Genomic DNA, 22,282 nt, shown 5'->3' on the forward strand with positions numbered 1-22,282 from the left:
GTTGCAGGTGTGCAATCAAATACCGGCGAAGCGACGATATTTTCTTAGCTTAACTCACACACAATGAGCTGGCACTCGATCATTGATAATTGGGGGATTCACTTCATTCGTCGTCGTCGTCGTGGTCGTCGTCGGTGGTCGCGGCCCTTTTGGTGGTCCGGTGGCCGTTTTGCTAATTTGTGAAAACATCAGTTCGCAACAGAAGGACAATTGTCTAGTCTAGTCTAGCTGGAGAACCGGGAGTGCTCCCACGCACGCCAGCAAGTGGCACGTCCGGGGTGCAATGATTCATGGGCAATAATTTGTGCGTTCAGCGGTCGTTTAACACCATACGGAACCAAGGATGAGGGTATAAAATATTGGGCGAATTTTATTAACTACATTCGGATATCGAGGATTGTTGGTGGAGATAGGGTGCTGGCGTATTGGCCAAAATTGTGGCAGTAAATTTTCCAGCTTCTTTTCCAGGGAAGGCCTGTGAGCGAGTCATCGGGCAAGTGAGATTTCTGGGTGGGGGGCGCCTATAATGGCTGCCGACCGCACGACATCGCGCGACAACGATTAGCATATTTATGAAAGCGGAATCGTGTTCGTCTGGGCGGCAGCGTGAAAAAAAAAAGCTAAGTGTGGAAGAACGTCGCGAGTGTTGGCGCAGAAGATTTACAGCGTGATAGGCACTCCATCGATCTTACGAGGCACCCGAATTGTGCGCTGTTCTACAAGCGATCTATATTATTTATCCATTCGCGAGCTGAAGCACCATCTTGGAAAGAGCAGGGGGGGGTGGGAGAGCAAATGCACAGTATCACAATTCTGGTTGTGATTCCATATGGTGCGTAACTTTATTGCACTGGTGCGTGCGTTGTGCAGTATTTGCATTTGAACGGACTCGGATTTGAACGGACGATTCTCTCGATAAACTGTGACTAGGGAATGCATTGCGCGATAACTAACTCCATTTCAGGGTGTTTTACTACAACTTCTGTTGCCTTCGGAACGCTGTGTATAAAGACCAAGTGACGCATGGTCATGATGTAGCGCATGAATCATTGGACTATTATTTAACTTGGAGAAACGATGCTCGATCGACCAAACACCAAGGCGCTGTTCATAGTGCTTCTTCTCTGGTTCATACGGAAATGGACAACGAAAACGAGTCAATGGACTGTGGTCTTAACGGCGTAATGGCGAGTTCAATCTGAATTGTTTGGGAATGAAAAACCAATCAATCAATCGATTTTATTTTACTAAACTTGTCTGATAAAAGAACCGTTTGTTGTAAGCACCATATGCTTGGTAACTGCTAATTTGCTGCTAATGCAACAGAAAAATTTGCTCCTTCATATGGCTGCCAGAACACATAAGCCGGGATGGTGATGGTTTGGCATGTCGTAACTCTTCGCATATTTTTGAAAGGTAAGGCTTCGAACTAAATCAGCAAATAAATGTGTAATATCGTTTAAAACCATTGCATTTCATTGAATCATTCATTGCATAATTTTTTTTTTTCATTGCGGCCCTAGAAAGGCAAACAATTCTTGTGAAAGTCCTGTATATTTCAATAGGACTCTGGATCATCACACAAACCGACTCAAATACGAGATTGATTGAAACAGAACGTTCCACAATTCAATTTCGATATCTGTGCGATAAGTGCCAGTATCTCCGAATGCAAAAGCCGCTGGACTACTCCGTTTGTGATACTTTGAAGACTAAGGTTGGCACTAAAAATAACAAACTTTCAATATTTCCCGAATGTTCAACATTTCCCGAATGTTCAACATTTCCCGAATTAATTAAACGCTTCTACAAAAATGGCAGCTCTCAGCAGACGTTCCCCAAGGATCCGTTCTAAAACCAACACTCTGGAACGTGATGTTTGATGGGGTTCTGGGGCTGAGGCTGCCTTTGGTCATTTCGTCTGTGTTGGGTTACGCGGACCCTGCTTGGGCGAAGGCACTGTCGACACAGCGAAATCTGAAATCACTCAATCGAGTCCACCGGTTCACTGCCATTCAGGTTGCGAGAGCTTTTCGCAACAGTGTCCTTGGCCGCTGTGAGTGTAATAGCCGAGATGGTCCCTGTTGAGATCTTCGTCGATCGGGACAGGACGTACTATGTTAGCCGTGGTATGGTAGGCATTCGATCGCAGGTGAGGCGCAGTTCCTTGGGAAAGTGGGAAAATGACGAGTACGACCGTTAGACGTATCGGTTTATTCCAAATCTTGAAAGATGGCTGTCTCGCAGGTATGGTGACTTCAACCCCTGTCCTATCGGAACACGAGTACTTCAGAAAGCACCTCCACCGTATGCTCTTCGAACATCCGTCTGGGCTACTCGGCGACTCGCGCTCAAGAAGGTCCTGAACGGCTTCAATAAATTTAGAATAGCATTGTCTTACTTGTGGAAGACGCGCGTTTGGCATTTTGCTTGGGCATTACAAAATTGCCTTGTAAGGTTGCTTGAGTTTTTTGCGAATAAGAAACGGACCTTTCATAAGCGGTAGATAGTGAACTTACCTTTAAAAAGGCAAATAATCCAACAAAACGATTCATATTTTATGTAAATCCGGCCACGGAAAGTATTTGAAATAACGCATTAAACTTCTCCCAAAAGTGCAGGATTACTTTTCTAGCGTTGAGCACCGAGCCTGAAGAGGGATGAGGTTGATTTCTTCTCGTTGGAGAATTGGTTGAATGAGTTATTGAACACAAACGAAATGAAATTGTAGCATTAAAACAAGATTTTTAACGTAGGACCTTCGTCACATCCTGATGCTGGAAAGCCTATTTCTATACCAAGACAACGAACAGGGTCCCTTTTAGTAACTTAGATCTTTACAAACATTATCCAACAATCAATGTGGGGGATGAGTGTCGCGAGTGATGACGATTAAAGAAAAACTTTTTCGCGCGGACCCCCAAAAACCGCGGAAACAACGGCCAAATTAAACAAAAATCAATCGCACGGTGGAATTATAACATCGCAACCGGTCAAAAATCTTTGCATTTTTTGTGCAACTTTTCAGGAAATATTTCACCAGAAATCGGGCTATTTTTCGCCATTTTCCAGCTAGGGAAAAACCCCATTCACTAGGAGGTGTTTAATAACACATAAAATAACAAAATCACGTGTCTCAAAACTAGGAATGGGAAATAATTCGACTCGCAGACTTAAGCGCGCTTTTGATTGAATCCGGTTTCAATGTATAAACGGATCCAGGAGTCGAAAAATCCGAGAAACGAACCCCAGAACTTTTGACTCCTGAACCGCAGTGATATAAACGGCGAAGCAATTTATACAGTGATAGTCGATAAAATATGTGCAATTTTCCCAAAAAAGGATAAAATTTTAATGAAAAATCAGAATTATGAGCGTATAATGGTTCGCACGTCACTGTATCATTGTTTTCGTGGTCTACAGTTTGAGGTTTTCCTCGCGGATTTTCTCAATTTTCGCGATTTTTCAGGCTCTAAATGCTACGATTCGATTGAAAATAAGTGCATAAAGACACGTTAATATCTTGGAAAGTGTTTTCTCAAAGATGGGCAACTTTATTCGTCGACAAACGATGAAATTGTGAGAGTGACTTCAGAAAGTTTTTTTTGTTCTGCGTTTTGTGTGATTTCGTGTTTGGGTTTTCGTTCGACGACGAAGAAAAAAGCTGATCCTGGCGATGGCGAGCCAAATGAGTGTGCAGGATAGGAATAATCTGGAAAAATTCATTCGCCAGCTGGCGATGAAATCCGCCCAGATTATCGTACAATCACGATTGGGCGAGAAAATCTCTACGGATTGCAACTCGGCCACCGACTGGGTAAGTTTCCGCCATCATCTTTAACTCCGTCATCGTTTTTCCTCCTCCTTTTTTTTAGTTTTACAAGCATAGTGGAATACATTATGTACGAAGCTGGGCAAAGACACCAGGAAAAGTGTGGGACTCCCACCCACTAAACCACTCGCTTGGTTCCTGTTACCTCCCCTTCGCGACTTTCCTCCTTCGAGATTACACACAAAGGAGAACCTGTGCCAAGGCACTTGCACCAAGCAATAACCGTCTAAATCGACTTCTTTGGAATGATGATCCAAACCACCTATTTCATCATTCCCAATCCCAGGTTTCCCTCCCAAATTAAGTCGTTTGTACCAAGGTACTTTAAAGAACGGCTTCGGCCTAGGCCTATCCCCTCTCCCCATAGGGCCTCAAGATCGGCGCGGGTTGCCGAGTGTCCCTGATGGTCGTCCTAGGAACAATCATCTTCCTACCCTCGTGATACCAAGTTGTGGTCGTTGACAGCCTGGTGTCTTTGGAATTCCCGCCATTCCAAGCACAGTCGCGTCATGACATGACCCACGCACCCACTTACCGCATCAAACGCCTCCTGGTTTCCGGACATAAGCGCCACGATGTTCTCCGGTCGGACCTTCTCCCTCGAGATCCCCGTAGCCTGGACCTGGCTTCGTCGAACCTGGGGCAGTGGCTCCTCCTCCTTCTCTTTGTTCACGGGCGCGAAAAAGTGGGCCACTGCGTTGATAACCGACCGCGCTTATGCAAAAACCAGGAAGTCGTCTGATGAGCTCCGCTAAGAAGGCTTCTTCGATGCATGGATTAAGCGGGAGCAGACAGAGCGAAGATGCATCATCGCCACCAGATCATCAATCACGATTCCCTCGTGATGTCGTGGGCAATTACGACCGATTGAAGGACCGATCGAGCATCTCCGTTATCGGTCACGATTCGATCTACCACGGGAGAAGCACGTTGCATCATCGCTGATCATAAATCAAAATACGCTCTGAACAGAGCGGTCTGTTCCGATGGCTGATAGAACAAAGCGTACTTGTCACGCGGTACCGTTCCACTGATGGTAGTCTATTTCTTATGCTATTAGTCCCTTTTGCTTAAAATTAACGTTTGCTTCTAGATGGGTTAATCGAGTAAAATGGGCTGTCATCGACCTGTTCTTTGTTTTATTGCATGGGTTAGACACCTGTTCACGTAAATCAGTGCCAATCATAAGTGATTTCACGCAAAAACGAATATTTTTCCTTGCGTAATCATGTCAAGTTTTGTGCCAGAAAAAAAGCATATGCTGGAAGCTTCACTGTTTTGTGCTCTACTGTTGAAGAAATCGGTTACCGAATCCTATAAAATGCTTGTAGAGGCCTATGGTGACAGTGTACTAGCGGAATCCACTTGCAGATATTGGTTTCGTTGATTCAAAGATGCAATGGGCCATGGAAAAGGTTCAAACCAGTGGAAAATGGATACCCCATTAATTGAACGATCGGCAAATGGGGCGACGCCAGAACACATGCGAGATCTTGCTTTCTAGACAAAAAAGAAAGTCGTTTCTGCATCTTGTGTTAACTAACGACGCAAAGTGGATATATTTTGAGAATCCAAAACGATCCCGATCCCGGACAACCAGCAACTTCTTCCCCAAGACCAAATCGCTTTGGACGCAAGACGATGCTGGGCGTTTGGTGGGATCAGCTGTGTATCGTCTACTACGAGCTGTTGAAACCTGGAGAAACTGTCAATGCTCACCGCTACCATCAACAATTAATCGAATTACAACGTGCTTTGCGTTTGAAAAAGGCCGAATTGTGCAGAAAGACATGAGAAGTTGATTTTTCTCCACGACAACCCCCCATCACACTCTTAAAAAATTGTCCAAATTTTTTTGGATACACTTAATTGGGAGGTTTTACCTCACCCCACTTATTCTCCAGACCTGGCCCCTTCGGATTATCATCTGTTTTCGTCGATGGGTCACGCGCTTGTCGAGCAGCACTTCAATTCGTGTGAAGATGTCGAAAAAGGGCTTGGCGAGTGGTTTTCCTCGCAAAATTGACAATTGCTTTTGAATGGTATACATAAACTACCCGAAAGATGGGAAAAATGTATAGCTTGCCAGGGAAAATACTTTGAATAAATTATTTTTTGGCTTTCTGTTTAAAAATTTGCGTTTTTTCGACAAAAACCGTTAATTTTAAGCTTATACACCTGGTAAATCAAAAGACGCGCCGAACAGAGCGGTCTGTTCGGATGGCTGATAGAACAAAACGCACTTGTCACGTGGTACCGTTCCACTGCTGGTAGTCCATTTCTTATGCTATTAGCACCTTTTGCATCCGTTCCATCGGATGTAGGTTAATGGATGAACTTTTGTCATCGAGTTCGGTTCGCTGACCGGTTTGCGTCTAACTCGGTATCAAGTGCTAATTAGATTCCGGACATTACGCTACGGCTCGATGCATAAACATGTCCGCCATGTCAGAACCAACATGAGCATCGATCTTCATTTAAGATTCCGCGATCGATTACCGTCCAATGCGACTGGAAATGGTCGGTTAGAACTACCGAGCACTCCGGTTAGGTCTTGATGCACAAGATTACATTTTAATGCAAGCTTCGCGTTATCAGTTTCTTCCGCTTGATTTAAACTATTGATAAGCCACTTTGTTGGCTGCTCCACATGAACGCTTCTTATCATCTTCCGTTCAAGCTCAACGACTTACCTCATTTTTACGGTGACACTCGAAATATGACACCTTCACGGATAAATGAAAGTCACGCTCGAGTGGAAGAACTCATCCTGTGCCGTTCCTAATGAATCGCTTTCAATGATCTACATTGAACACGCGTAAAAACACGGGACAACACGATCGACACTCGCGGTCCCTCCGTGTGGCGCTTCAATTGCGCAATCGCCTTCCTGTTGCTGCCTGTAAATGTGTTTGCTTTCAAATACCGGGAACGGGAAGAGCTCTGTGTGCGGTGTGTGCTATGTTTGTTTCCGGAAAGCGGCCACAGCACTCTAGCGGCACCGCGCAACGAGTAGTGCAACAAGTTTCCAAGATTTGCCTGTTTGCTTCGCATACTGTAGAGAGCGAGTAAGTGCATTTGCACCGTCGAACCGGTTCAATCTAGCTACAACTGGCCGACAAATGGCGTCTCAAATTGACGAGTTGTAGTAGTACCATACGAAATACCACCGCAGGATGATAATCTTCCCGGCCCTCTCGATGGCTTTAAGCTTGACCAGCGAAATGTCAATTCCCTTTTCCCCTTCCACTGCTGCTTCGAATGCACTTACCGGTTTAGCTGTGAGCCGAAGGAATATGAAGGGTGCTAATGCAAGGATCAAATACGCCAAGCCCCTTACATCTAGGTGCACGATAAGATTGCCGGTTTATGTGGACAAGTGGTACTCACGTGTTTGTTTGTCCAGCAAAAGGTAGGTTTATGGCTCGTTCTATGAACACACCAATGGTCACCGACGGCTGCAAATGAATTATTGCTTGTCTTACACTTTCAACGTATGCTATAAGTCGATACATATGTGATGTTGCTTTATTTGAATTGACGTATCGATCATGCCGTTCAAAACTATTTTACGAACCATTCTAAAGCTGAAACCAGGCAAAGCGGATGAAATATGTTTTAGCACAACTCAGTTTGCGTATTACAAACTATGGATGAATATTTTAGGAGCAAAAGTGACTAAGCTTTTGATCGCTCTTACTCTTACTCTTTTACTCTTTCGTTGACTCCATTTCGCATCGATCATGTAACAGATCTACCCTGTTTTAATGGTTTTTACTATGGTGTTTATCACATTTATTTAATATCTAATATGCATGTTTGTATTGATCAAATATGTCTAGTGTGATTGTTATTTCTAATCAGTAACTTCTCTTTGTCACAATAACTTTTTGATATTCTTCTTACGATATCGATTTCGATATTTCATGTAGATTGTTAAATTGTCCACATTTTTAATGTAATACTCAACGATTTGCTACCAAAGGTCGATAATAATTACAAGGTAACAAGAAGCAACTTGGACTCCCTAATTTATACTCAATGTGCATAAAACATACAAGTATGGATAAACTTTATATACATGCGGTAAACAAAGAGCTTCATTTAATTCAGAGGATCAATTGCTTTTGCACAAACAGATTCTTTGCTGTAATCAAGGCATGCATAACTAAAAAATAGAAAAATTCAAGGGCTCATTGTATCATTGTTGCCGTCACATCGTAGCGGTGTCCCATCGGTCATTGCCCGTCCCCGGGTACATCTGCATCGCCACCGGTGCAGTGGTTTGCAAACATCATCGTATAGTGTCACTTGCCCGATCATAAATTGCGCCGCAACACACAACGTCGTCGGATTCGGATATTCTTCCTGCTGGCAGAACACGCATACACACATCTTGTCTTCTAAGAACCCCTCACTTGACGTACAAATGGATGGTTTTATTTGCAAAATGCCTCCTAACCCAGCCCAACAATGCTGCGGTGTGTCTCTTGGAGTACAGGAAGGCGGGCTACGTTCTATCTTCACCACCATCGTCACCACGATGATTGATTTGATGACATGGAAATCACCAGAATGTGCCCGGTATGCACCATTCACAAGCAGAAGAAAGCCTTTCCGGCGGGGAGGGGGTTTGCGCTTATGACACTCGCGAATGGAAGAATCGGGCGACGCATGCAAGTGAAGGAATGCAATGATTTGCATTTCATGCTCGGTCGGAGCGAGCATGACTTGCATTTGAGGGTGGATATTCTACTCTACATACCGGCGCACAATCGATTGGTACGCTGGCCCGGACTGCCGGGCCACGCCCCACCGGTGACGGGGCGTTTAAATACTTTTTATGGTTCTTTTATTATTCACACAAACCATCTCGTGGTCGACGCGAAGCGTGTGGTGTGCTAATGATTTTGTTTACACAGCTGCAACAGCCAAAAGTGGTTCACATTTGATCTTTTAAAGACAACCAGAGGCACGGCAGCTGGAAGCGGAACTGCTTACTTACGATTGTGACATTCGCTTCTTATCATTCAGTTTCTAGTTTGCGTCAGTTGTGTAACAGTTACTGAGAAACTTAATGATACGCCACAGAGCGCAGAGTGAACGATACCGATAAAACCAATATCTTGCTATTTCTCTCTCGTGCCATCTCTGGGGGCGTCTGGTCATCAAGGGTGGGCCACTGCATGGGGCAACCATTTGACGCAATTTGTTCCTGGGGTGTGTGTGTGTGTGTGCTCGTCTGACCGTGAAGCCTGAACCTCAACATAACGACGGCCGAGTGTGGTGGAGTTGCATATCAAATTCTCTGCCCATGGATTGCGCTCATGATGGGAGAGCAAAGGCCGATTAAGCGAGATGCTTTCGTCCGTGGGGCGATCGGACTGACCGATCCACCCAACGGAACGGACAACCGGAGGCGGAATGGCATGACGTTGCAAAGCAACCCACGATTTCCTGTGCCCTCGGCGTTGCTGCTGCTGCCGCTGCCGGTGGCCCTTATGAGGTAATCCGTTCTGCTGGAAGGTTCGCTGGTGGTACGGGACAAAGATTAATCTGCTAATCCCACGAACAGCGGTGAATGGTGGCAGTGGCAGTGAACGCGGACACAATGACTGTCCGTTACAACCCAGATAACAGTGAGACGATCTTCTCACTATAGAAATGCTGTAGTCTTGCTCTAGTCTCGCTCTAGTCTCCGGAACAACGCGCTTATGGCAAATAACCCACGAGACTAGCTCGAGACTATAGGGGCCCAAGGAACGGAGACTAGAGCGATTCGGAGACGTGGACTGTGGTTGTCTCGCTCTCTCCTATAGCCCCCTTTCTTTCTTTCCTATACTCTTTCCCTACCCAAAATGAAGTACGCTTTGATTGGTCCGTAAGCCATCGCGCAATGGCGGTGGCGTTTATTTTCGCTAATTATTTCGAACCCACCCCGTGACGCCATAATACTTTGGTGATGACGTCGTCATGGTGTGACGTCATCATGATGCGATGTTCGCCGTTCGTGCTGTTGGTGTTGGTGCCGTCGTCTACGTCTGCATCTGGCTTGGTGGCGTCGCTGTGGCGGCGTGATCCGGGCTACGATCATGAACGTTCCTGTTCAAACGCGTGTTCCATACGCGTACTTCGATCGTTGGCGTGTTCTGTGACCTTTAGGTTGACCGTTCGATGCAGAATGCTCGTGTACATGTCGGAGAGGAAAAAAACATATCAAAATATTAGATTACTTCCGCGGTAATGTAATGTTGTTTTATCTTACCTTGCATGTGGACTGCAATCAACACCTACAGCTTCACAATCACTTTCCACTACATTGTCGACAAACACTTGGCTGCACTTGCACTGCACCGTCTGCGGAACGCGTGCTTCCCGGGACTTAGAAAAATTTCGACTGCCGCGATCGGGACTTTGCCGAATTTCGATCGGGGTTGCTCCGTCTCGTTTTTCTGCTCCCTTCTCTTGCGCGCTGCCGTTCGAATCGCCCTTCGACTCTTGCGCCCTTCCCACCCCTCGTAATCGAAACCCACAAGCTCGCGTTCGTTTTCGTTCGCCCTTCTTCTCTTCCCATTCCGCCCTTCCCCCTCCGCAGCCGCGTCCCACAAGCTCGCGCGCGAAACCTCCTCCTCCTCGCGGTTTCTTCCGCTCTTTCCCCCGCTGCCTACGAGCTGTTCCATAGTGAACGTCGCATTTGCCCCTTCCTCGACCCCGTCGCAGGCGGCGGGGGTTTCGTTTTCAACCTCCTCAGTCTTCCTCTCGCTGCGTCGCAGGCAGAGGGGTCTACAAAATGCACACTGGGAAGATGCGATCTGGTGGCTGTGGGTGATTGGTTGGCTACCGTTCCGATAAGCGTTGCTAGAACCGATTCAGAGTCCTTGAGACAGAGACCATAGCCTCACGATCGAAGGGAATGGATGTTACGTAAAAAGGTACTTTGAGATCTCTCCCTTGCTTTTACAGTAATCTGTGCTTAAATTGATTTTATAAATGAAATTAACACGCGGCTGCTATTTTCTATTTGTAGCTCGAAGCATCTTAAGCAATGCTAATGATTGTATCTAGTTCTTCATGTAGACAATATTGCGCATCCGGTGCGCTCTCTTCATAATCACAAAGCATAATTCATTTTCATCGCACGACCGATTGTCGGACGGTTTACAATCGATCTTGTCCTCTGCCAATTGAAGCCAACTTTCAACGGCATCATTGGAAAGCTGGGGTAGCTCGGGTAGCTGGGCCCACAGCGCCTGCCCGTGGCTGGTCTATTCCTATCCAAGATTCCAATTGTGGTCCAGAAACCGCAGCGGCAGCAGCTACGAAAGACCCGCTTGATCATTTGATGCATTCCAGTACTGGCTTGCTGTGGCAGCGCATTCATTCAGCAATTGCGACCTCGCACACAGCACACATTCCGTAGGCAGCGCGGTACTTCTCCCTTCCACTCCTTCAGGGCTCATTGCTTGGTGGTCAGTAGTTGTGCTACGGCTTCCAGCACACACAAACCGTATAGGGCCACTGCATGCAATGTCCACTGAATGGAGGAGGATGGATGTTTGTTTTGATGTTTTACTCTCTGGCTCTTGAATGGCATACCAACGCCGATAGAATTGAGAGCCGAAACCAGCACCCTCCAACCCCGACACTACGGTGACGACAGCACACGATAGCTCGTTAGTGACGCTTCGAAAGTCGCCGATCGTCCGACTTTCCCCTTCGCGATCACGATGACACGGACACCGGCACTCAACATTAGCGCTTCTCTACCGAACGATCTGTGAACGCGTGAGTTCCCCCAAAGCAGAACGGTGGGTCGGTGCGTGGATAACACGCCAACCAGCACGTAGACCCCCCATTGCCAAAGACAAGCCGCTATCGTATCGTTGAAGGTGGAATGAACACATCCCTCTAGGGGTGACCCTTTCTTTTCCTCTTTTTTTCGGCTCGTGGTCAGTTATGTCGTCGTCGTCGACATTAATCTTATCACGTAGCGCAGCCCCCCCCCAGGGAGGGGTGTTTTTCGGACAACACAAGTCCCAAAGTGGAGGGGCGGTTCAGCAGATAGTCGATCGTACGGTGCTATCGTGGACATGTTTTTGCTTCGTTCTGGCTTTTTTGTGGTTGTTTTGCAACCGCTCGATGGTAGCAGCTGGGCTCCCCCCCTGGTAGTTACTGCCGACACGTGCCGTGAAAGAGATTGTTTTGTTTCGTTTTTTTTTTGTAAAAATAGATCCTCCGCTATCCGTGTCCCCTTCCCCAGGTTTGTTGTCGCGGGAACTCCCTGATAGCGGAAGGTCTAGGCGCCATTATGCCTTAGTATAGACAACCAGTATTAACCGAGACAAGTGTTATGATATGATGACTCATTGCTGACCGAGAGTGTGTGTGTCGAAGGTCGTTTGACAGACATGGCGTCAAGGTCATGGCGCGTCTCGACGGCCTCACACCAGGTACCGATCGACCGATACGCACCCGTCTGGTGGGTACGCATAGTGCCGAAATCCCGGTACTACTACGCCCGCCCCGAATGTCATTGACCGACACGTGGTGTTCGCCTATCGGTCGGTCGGCCGGTCGGTCGTCGCCTGGTGAGCGCTGGAGGGTTCTTGTCCGTTCTGTTCTAGAAAGTGCGAGCAAGAGAGCAAAAACGGTGCACGTTCTGCTGCTGCTGCTGGTGCTGACCGGATGCAGACATTCGGTTTCGGAGTGTGTATGTGCGTGTGGACATGCGCAGTGTTCAGCAGCCAGTTCTGTATGTCTGGTGGGCCCGGCACCATAATCGGGGCTTCTAGCCATCTCGTCTCGACAATCGTGACACGTGGACTATGCGTAGCAGAACCACGACAACAACAACCACAACAACAACAACGCAGGCCCTCCCTTATCCCACTAACGATCGATAAGTGCGTGTTTGTGCGTAACGGCACGTAGACCTTTCTGTTCCTATTGGATATACAGCCGGTGGCGACCGCTCGTCTTCCCATAGTGGGTTGTCCGGGAATTCACTCACTGATCACGGTGGCAGTCAGACCTCAAGGACACGCTAGGACAAGATGAGCGTGGCAGGCAAACACAGCGGTTGTAAACAGTCAAGTTTTGTTTACGAACTCTCTGGGTTCTGCTAAAGGGCCTTGAGTCAGCGCTATTGAGTCACAGTCAGTCAGTGTGCCGGTGTAAGGGCGCTTCGGTAAGTGCCCTTTGCCGGCCGGCTGATGTTCGAAAAAAGGCGTAATAAGTTGGCCAATCAACTGCCAATCGGTTCGGTAACAGTAGTCACCGGTCCACGGTGGATGGGGATCCGTTTTTATGATTTTGCGTATTACTGTGCGTAGTGTGATTGGATGCGAGGTCACTGCTCATGGCACGTGGCAGTAATGAATTATGCTCGAGGGAGAGAATAACTTTATCCTTGGTACTGTTTTTGAAAGTTTGTTTACAGATTTTTTAGATGGGTGAAGGTGTCATCTCTTATCTGGATCAATAATAGTGGGTTTAAGATGTTATCATTTTCAGTTATGATGATCGATTTATTTACTTTGTCAGTTACTTTGTCAAGATTTAAACTAATTTATACCTTGAACATACGACACTCCCGTCCTTATATATGAAAAAAAAAATTATACCATCATCAAGGGATAGAAAGAATGCTTCCATTAACACGATCTTCATCTGTACGAACTGTTTCAGATGAACGAATCTAATCTCTTTAGTATTTTGCAGCTTTTAGCTAGAGGAAAGCTTGTTTTGATAACATATTAAATGTTTTTAACTGGTCTCCTTTCCAGCAAACGCAGCAATTATATCATCTTGGTATCAATTTACTACTACTTGTGTGTCGAGCACAATTTACTAATTGTTGGACACCGCTTTAACCCAAGTTACAGAATGTTTAGTTTAATTGGTATGCGCTTTATGCGATAACTTCCAATTTATCGGTAAATGTTACATATTTTTTTAATTTTAATACAATACAGTGATTGTTCCTTTTAACGGACATCTGCCTTGTGGACTGTACTGTGTTATAGAAAATGTAACCAGGAAGCAGCAAAAACGTTACACTTCGTTTTGCCAACGTTTCACTTCACAATCGTTGAATGTCGCACAACACAACACTGTTAAATGCTCGGGTACGTGTTTATAACAATAACTTCTGGTTGCTCATGCATTGCGATTTTTACTAAAACAAGTTGTAGGACGGTGTTCTTGGAGATATTTGTATTCTCTTTTTTTTGGTTACAAGGCTATTCACGGCCTTGGAAACGCAAGTCTGCTGCTACCCGTATTCTCGCACCTACAGAAGAAACACAAAATGATAAGAAATTATGTTCTTGCAATTTTATCTCAAAAAGGCCATATCAACGCATGGAAAACTCTAGTATACATGCTCGCTCATCCGGAAATGTTTTCTTAAACGTTATTCATTCCGGTTCACCAATTACACCTCGACGGTGCCAAGGTTCCTTTTTACCTTCTAATTGGAAAAATGGAGAAGCAACTCCATTCCCTGTGAACTTCGTGTTCTACTCACGCTACCAATTAGTCAATGCTTGGGGATCCCTGCAAAAGGAGCGCCACTAGGGGAGAGAAAAAAAAAACACTCCGCACACAGTCAGCGCGGCGCGGCCCACATCAGTTATGGCGGTCACCCCACGCAGTTCCCGCCTCCGGTTGAACTAAATTGAACTGCAAAAGAGCGCGCACATCGGCGGCATCCGCCATACGTACGAACTTACCCCGCCAATCGACAACATATTAGTTTTCCCTCCCGGTTCGCAGTCTTGTTTTCCAACCCACACGTCTTCCAGCAGCAGCAGCAGCAGCAGCAGCAGCAGCAGCAGGAGCAGCAGCAGTAACCGGCTTGTGGCTGTGGCAGATAAATCATGTCCACTTTCTCAACCGCCCTCCGGATCGAACGACCCACGCGGTTTCGATCGAAATGCAATTATATGCACGGTTCGCTGCTGTGGGTGCCGGGCGCCAATTAGATTTTCCTCTTCCCCCGGGATTAGGAGAAGCCGTGGGTGTTAGATGGATGCGTACCGCTCGAGTCGCCTTCTCGCGCCTCTCGAACTCCAGCTTTACTCGAGATCGACCATCCCATCCCCGTTATCAGATGGTAGAGTTAATGGTCGCGCCACTTTCGAACGAATTCGATTTCGATTTCGATTTCCATCAAACAATGGGAACAGCGGAAAAACCACGGAGACTGCAATCTCCGCAACGTGCTTCGCCTTGGTTTTGTCGCTGGCCTTGGATGTTCTCCTCGGCCCTACTTGGATATTGTTGTTATTATGCTGCTGGCTGGCTGGCCGCGTGGGGTAAAGGCGCAAAACCGACGCACCGAGAACCGCGGTTTATGCTGCATCTCTACACACAGCAAGCAGACGCACGCACACACTGTCAGCCAGCATAGCGCCAGCATACGATGCATGGATGCACGCATTCGGGCCATGGTTTTATGCTGTCCCAACTAACATCGTTCCCAGCAGCATCGGCCCCTTCTCTCGTCGCACAAATACGCAAGGACTCTGTGTGAGTGAGGGTTTCCCGGTAACGCTGACTGTGTGCGTGTGGGATTTTCTCGCTCTTCAGTCTCTTTTGAGATGGTTTTTTTCTCGAGGAAAAGTATGCTTTCCATGGGTTGCGCTGATGCGTTCGTTCGTTCGTTGGTTCGCTTGAATGGCGCTCGGTCGTCGTCAGTTCAGTCATAGCGCAGCACCGAATTGGAAGGTTTTTCCCGCAATCTCTGTGAAGACAATATCGTGTAAAGTGCTTTTTCCGAATTTTCAACTGTGAACTGAGAAGAAAGTGTTGTACGTGTCAGGAATTTTGTGCAGAGAAAAGGGCGTCTGCGGGTGGAAGTCGATTTTTTGGTGGAGCAGAATGCGTTCTCACTGTGGATCCCAGCGGTTTCCGGAGGTCACAATCTGCCACATGGTCCGAGGAGCATTCTAGAACGAACAATAGTGCAGTTTATGCAGTTTCATTAGGACGTTTTTAGAACATTTCGAAAGGTGTATAAAGGTGCTGTCGAGTGGAATTTGCTGTGTGAACTTTGTTCTTCTGTGCGAAGTGAGGAACCCGAGTCTCCGTTTGATTTATTCTGTCGCTTTTCCCGGATGCAGTGTTTTGTTCTCGGTTGTCAGAGTAACTTTCCCGTTAGTCGGCTTCTCTGAAAAGCTACTTCACTGCGCCAAACAGGTAAGATGCATACGGAATCTAATTTGGATCCTTTTTTTCAAGGCGGCATAGCGTCGCTTTAGGATACCCGCCCAACGTAGCGGTGTTGCAACTCCGAATAGAGAAAGTGAGCGAGCGAGAGCGTCAAGGATTCTCCGGTATCCTTTTTGCTCTCATTTCTGGCTGACCTCTCCAAGCCACCGTACACGTGTTTCGATGTCCATCGTGACCTCGGCGAGAGAGAACTAGCTACCACAGGAGAGTCGATACCTCCGAGGAGCGTAAGATTCGGCGAAAGTGTAATCGGATACCCCGTATATATACTCCGATTCCTGGAATCGGCGATGGCGATGACTCATCCGCCTCGTTCTGCTGGCCAACACCCACGCCCTCATCGGGTCCTCGTCCGCCCAGTCTGGCCGTCGTCTTTCGCCAGACGGTTTCGCTGGCGCCCATCATTCCTGCCCCAGTTGTCTGTCGCCTTTTTTGGACTGTTCGAGGATAGTCTGCGCCGGGTTGGTCGTGAAGGAGGGAAATGCTCGAACTATAAATAGTATCCCCCGACGAGAGGACACATTTCCTTATTTGGTGTGTTTGATGCTGTCGCCATACGTTTGGATTGCTTTGGTGCTTTCATAAAATTGGCGAAAAAGATTGGCCAATTTGTGACTCAGAATCACGCTGAAATAAAACACGATAACCTTTACACCCTACACAGCCTTGAAAGTGTCCATCTTCATTCAGAAATGATACAAAATGTAGATCTCTTATGTTGTCCAGCCGGTTTCTCGATTCTTCGTAATGGTTGGTAAATGAAGAAATTGCTCGTTCATCCCACAATGAGCTCTTGTTCTCAGTCGTAGACACGAACTACGCACAGTCTACGTTTCCTGTTTGGCACCCAATGGCACGATGCGACACTGCGTGTACCGGATGTGGACACTTGAGGGAAAGAGTAAGTGAGCATGGAGATAGAACAGCAAACAGTAGATGCCATGCCTGGGGACAGTCTGTCGCTCTGTTCTACTGTGTACCGCGAGAAAGTATCGTATATCATGTCCACCTTTCTCTCCCGCACCAGAATCCACTTTCATCTCCCACCCAATAAGGGGTTACTCGAATCCTCGAGTGATGCATTTTTGAACCAAGGAACATACTGTACAGCGGCAGTAACGGGGAATGGGTGTCTGAAGCATAAAATATGCGTTTGCCAGAACCGTGCGGATTCATAAACAAAGTGTTTAAGTGCGTTTTGTAGCTTCTCGTTGGTTGCTGATACTTCTGCTGCCTCGCGAGACTCTTTTCCATTAAACGCTCGATTGGCCGTTCGGCCAGGGGACGACTGTATACGCAAATGTCACATGCTTTGGGAAGGGAAAGAGTATGGCTGGGCAGGGCGGGTTGTACGTCTGGTGATGTGAATTGAGGTCACTGATTGTCGTTCTGGGTGAGCGACCAAAAACACCCCCTTTCCACACCGTGGAGCGAGCCGCTAAGTTGCTGCGGCCCTTACCGGACGCAACACTGACTGAAATCTGGCGATGAAACAGTACCATTGTTTGTTTACGGCTCTGGTGCTGCTGCATCCTCTGTAGCCGTCTGCTGCATAATGTTCCCCGGGTATAGGTGCTTTGGTATTTTTACTCTAAAGTGCATATTGTTGTTTGTTTTCCTTTTCCATGCTGCCAAATGGATGGACAGCATAAAAAAAGCATCAGCATTGGATGAAGTATGCTGCATGCTCTGCAAATGGATTCAACTCACTTGAGATACGTGATATGAACACGGTGGTGGAGATCTTAAAGTAGTTAATGTGTTTATAAGAATTCGAAACACTCGGCATGGAAATTAATTTCGTCCTGAATATACAGGAAAGGTCGTAAAAAAATCATTAGACATTTGGAACAGTGAACATCTAGTGAAAAATGTTCCTACAGAGGCTGGAGAGGGAAAATATCTTCGCTCTAATGGAGAGTTCCTTAAATGTACAACATATGGAACATCACTTCCAACCACGAAATATAACTTATAGCTTTTGTCGAAATGCACAACGTAAAATTGATAAAGAGTAGAACAATTATCAACACTATAAGACAGGCCATTCATTTCTACTTCCACGATTGATCGCCAACTTACGCCCGCATCCATATGTCATTACTAGAGATCCTCATCACTCATCAGAGGAGAGCGGCATCCTCTGCTCTTGCCAGAGGTTGTTGCTTCCAAAAGCGCCTGAATACCGCAAAACCCAGCTGTCATTGATAATTAGCGGAAGCTGGTGGACCACAAGCTTTTCCAAACTAGCCATCATTAATCTTAGTTACGATTGAGCTAGCTTTTGTCCTAATTCAGAATGGGTGACATTCGCGAGAGAGAGAGCGCGGCCATGGACCCATCGAAGCGAAACTGGCAGCTAATAACCAACAGTAATGATCTTTCCGATCTTTAAATTCCCATTTATGACATTCGCAACGCGGTTTTGGTTTCAAATTTTGGGATGAATGAATCACTTCAGGGACATTCTTTCGTTCGTTTTAATGTCATTAGAAATCATTTGTGTCCAAAAGAGGGAGGGGGGCTGGGATGATGGTGGGACAGTCCATTTTTGCAACATTATATGCTGGTAGTGCGAATGCGGGCGCAGCGATCGTTCACCGGAACGGTCATGGCCACGGCAAATAGCCATAGCAGTCGGGAAATGGCCGTGGGACCATATTATGAATGTGGGAATCGGGCAAAACGGCCAACGGAAAACGGCGGTCACGGGACTCAGACTTTGCTATGTTTATGGATCTAACGAAGTTTCCCCGCTGCAAGGGGATTTAAAATTCAACACAAATGTGTTAGCAAAAATGCAGCCACGGTGTGCTTATGAGAAAGTTTCGTTCCTCTTTACTGATGAATTCCTTTCTTATCGTTTCGGCATTATTATTATCATCGCACCATCAGTAAATGTTTGCCAACAAAAGCGTTTTCGTAACAAATGCCAGCTCGCCAGCCCGACCGATCGTGCAAACACATGGTTTCAATGACCTGGGTGTCATCCAATTGCACAGCAGCAGTAGCCGGTCTTGACTTGTCTAAGGGGGTAATTGCGAACGGCCTGTGCAGCATCCTAAACCACCACACCCCCTGCGTATGGTGTGTTTACTCGCCCATCGTCGTGTTGTCATCTCTCGCGGCGTTGATTGTACAACCAGATGTGGTGCCCCGTGCTAGGCAGAGCGGTCTACTGTTGTACGTAGTAGTACACACTGATTGATTTGTTTTCCTGCGTCGCATCTTGATGCTCGTGTACACAACGGCGTACGACCGACCTAACGACCAGCCCAGACCCTTCGAAGAACGTGGCGTACTTTTCCATTAAACAACTTTAGTACACCGCGTACGATCGTACGATCCCCGGCCCTGTAGGCCTGATACATTGGAGGGAAGGCAAATGCCGTTAGATGGACACTCACTATCAATTCCGAATTTATTACGACGCACCAGTCTGTCCGACGGGGGGTTGTAAAGTCAGTGGGGTCATCAGTGTTTCGGATCTGAACGGAACAGGTAGACGCCGTCGGCGACAGCGCAGGGTCAGGACCCGCTCTATGCTCCTCCCAGACCGTTGATCGCAGTAAATCTCTCTCTCTGGCCCTGTTGAAGGGCAACTGATAGTGAGTAGAGATTGCTTCCGTTAAAGCCTGCCGTCAAGGGGAAGAGTGCCGCTTATCACGCCTGTTATGCGCAGGAAAATACATAATTTCACCTTGCTTTTTGAGCAAAATATACGCTGATTAAAGCGAACAAACGGAATTAAGCGAACCGGAAGTGTTTCTATAATTCGAGATCATTTGCTCTTTGCTGCGGATTATGCACATACCATTATTACAATTTGGAGATCATTTGAACACGCTGATAACCTACAAGGACTGTTAAATATTCGTGTTTTTCTGTTACGACCTTACTCTTATGCACTGCTAGAAGAATACTGAAGACAAACGAACGTCAAGTTTATCTGAAAGCGACATCGCTACAGCGGAAACGATTGGCTTATCGATCGGGCTCGTCGGGTGTCCTCAATTACTTTCCATTTTCCTGAAACGATTAACTATTCCGACCTACATTGTGTCTGAAGGCTCGTTCCATGCATCTAGCACAAGGTCGCAGGATACCACCACTAGACGCACTATGCTCCGATCGATCCGAGTATGTAAAATTGATATAGGCTGCGTCTTACTTTTCTAGGTCAGCACATCGCTAGTACATAATCATGTTTTATTCAGTGTTAATGCGTGTTTCACGTGCTCATCGATAATTCATCAAACATTTATCGATCGATGGATCACAGAACCGAAGTTGGTTTTTTTGTCAATAGATTCTAATCTTACCGTTTCTTTTTTTCTCTCTTTCTCGATGCACTCGCAACAAATAGTTTAACATCGCTATCACCGACCAACCGGACGTACTGGTTGATACGAAGAAAGCGCTCCAGGGTAGCCAGCATGAGTCGATCGTCTCACGGTTGCCGCTGTGCGTAGAGATTTCGCTGCAAACGGCCGAAGGTGGTAGCATGATACTGGAGGTCTGGTCACTGAGCATTCGGACCGACCAAACGAACGCCCCGCAGCGGGCCACCAACGTGATCTACAATCGGATGGGCTTACTGCTCAAATCGCTCCTATCCGTCACGCGCGTAACGCCCGCCTATCGTGTATCACGCCTGAAGCGCTCCGATTCGTACGACATCTACTATCGCATCTACATCGGCGACCCACAGACCCATCAGTTAGGTAAGTGTGCTCTTCGTGACGGCAGGAGGATGCCCCCAGGAGTGGCCTTTTCTTTCTCTTTTTTTCTCTCGTAGAATTCAAACTCATAGTAGAACCCGTCACTATTCACATCGGCACACCACGCTGGATGTCGATTTTGATTGAAAACGGTTGTGCAGCGGCAAGGGTGCTGCGGCAGTGGAATGCTGAAGTGGAACCGGAGCAATTACCACACGCGGCGAGAACCTGTGTGTCCGAGAGAAGTACAAGCTCTCGTAAACATGTTTACGATCGTTGCTAGTGCCACGAGCGTACAAATTCCGGTTCCGGGAGAACTGCAGTTCGTTCCAGGCACATGGAATCAGCGAAGCCGTCGCTCGCGTTTTAAAAAGCTGCGAGTGACCGACGACTTTTTGGCCACGCTGTGTAAAACACCGCTAACCGCTCATCTGCATGCTGCAAAGGTGCTTCAGCATTCGTCGCACCCGGCGCGATGATGGCGTGTACGATTCGTATTGGTCGGCAGGTTTATGCCCCTGGTGGCCCCGCTGTTGGCACAGCTTTTGCATCGGCTCTCCATGTTGTCAACGGGCGCACCTTAGCGTCGTCGTGTTAGTGGCCGCGTCGTTGCATGTAAGCACGCATACATACACACGCACGTTTTAAAGGGGTTTCCCCCGCGATATGGCACGCTTCGCCACGAGGGCAATCGGCTTGCGCTGTGGCGCCAATTGGGGGTTGACATGCCACCACCGTCATCATCATCATCGTTGGCATCATCGTAGTGGCGCCAGCAGCACACGACGGTACGGTGCCATGTTTCGGATGATGGCGAAAAATAATTACCTTGGCACAAAAGGGAGATCGCGGCAAGGTAGTTTTTGCGTGAGCCTCCGGCAATGGCGCCTCCTAAATGGGCTTGTTGACGTGGCGATGCTTGTCGTGGTCGCTGACCAGTTTTTCGCGTGTCGCTCTTAGTTATGCTACTTGGCAAGTATTGCCGGTCAACGACCAACTTGTTCTTGTGAAGTTAGTTCAAGAATCAAGGTTATAATAGCGGGGGATTGGACTTTCAAATCTGGGGCTCAATCATCCAGATCAAGAGATGTAATCTTTTCCTGCTCGATTCCAATCTTTTCTCCTCGTATCTCATCTTTTACCAACCAGATTTCTCTGATCTGATTGCAAAACGATGGCCTGCAGCAAAAGCTACTATCGATAGCGATTTCGCTTGTAGGAAAAGAGATTGGCTTGACAAAACTGAACAAATACTAGCAGCGCATTTGCAGGTAGCAGATGGTGTTAGTGTGCAGTGGTAGCTCAGCATCAGCATCACAGCACGGTGCTGCACACCTTTTTGATGCCTTGGTCTGGGTTCCATTGGTCTCCATTTCAACACACATACAAACATCCATCGAAGATCCAAGGCACAACACTAACTTTACCAGACGACCTTCAGACATAGTCGCGCTCGACTCACTCCACCGCCCCATCGCACCGATCGTCTTAGCGT

General features: G+C 47.1%; 1 protein-coding gene across 1 annotated transcript in view; it reads left to right on the top strand.

Moving 5' to 3' along the window:
* The first annotated feature begins 3,438 nt into the window (after positions 1-3,438).
* Positions 3,439-22,282, top strand: part of LOC125957224 (autophagy-related protein 13 homolog) — a 36,363-nt gene continuing 17,519 nt past the window's right edge. Inside the window, exons 1-2 of the mRNA XM_049689778.1 lie at positions 3,439-3,817; positions 20,433-20,790. Of these exons, the coding sequence (XP_049545735.1) occupies positions 3,677-3,817; positions 20,433-20,790 (499 nt within the window). The 5' untranslated portion in view covers positions 3,439-3,676. The remainder of the gene's footprint in view (positions 3,818-20,432; positions 20,791-22,282) is intronic.

Source organism: Anopheles darlingi, chromosome 3, assembly GCF_943734745.1.
Source record: "Anopheles darlingi chromosome 3, idAnoDarlMG_H_01, whole genome shotgun sequence".
Classification (NCBI taxonomy): domain Eukaryota; kingdom Metazoa; phylum Arthropoda; class Insecta; order Diptera; family Culicidae; genus Anopheles; species Anopheles darlingi.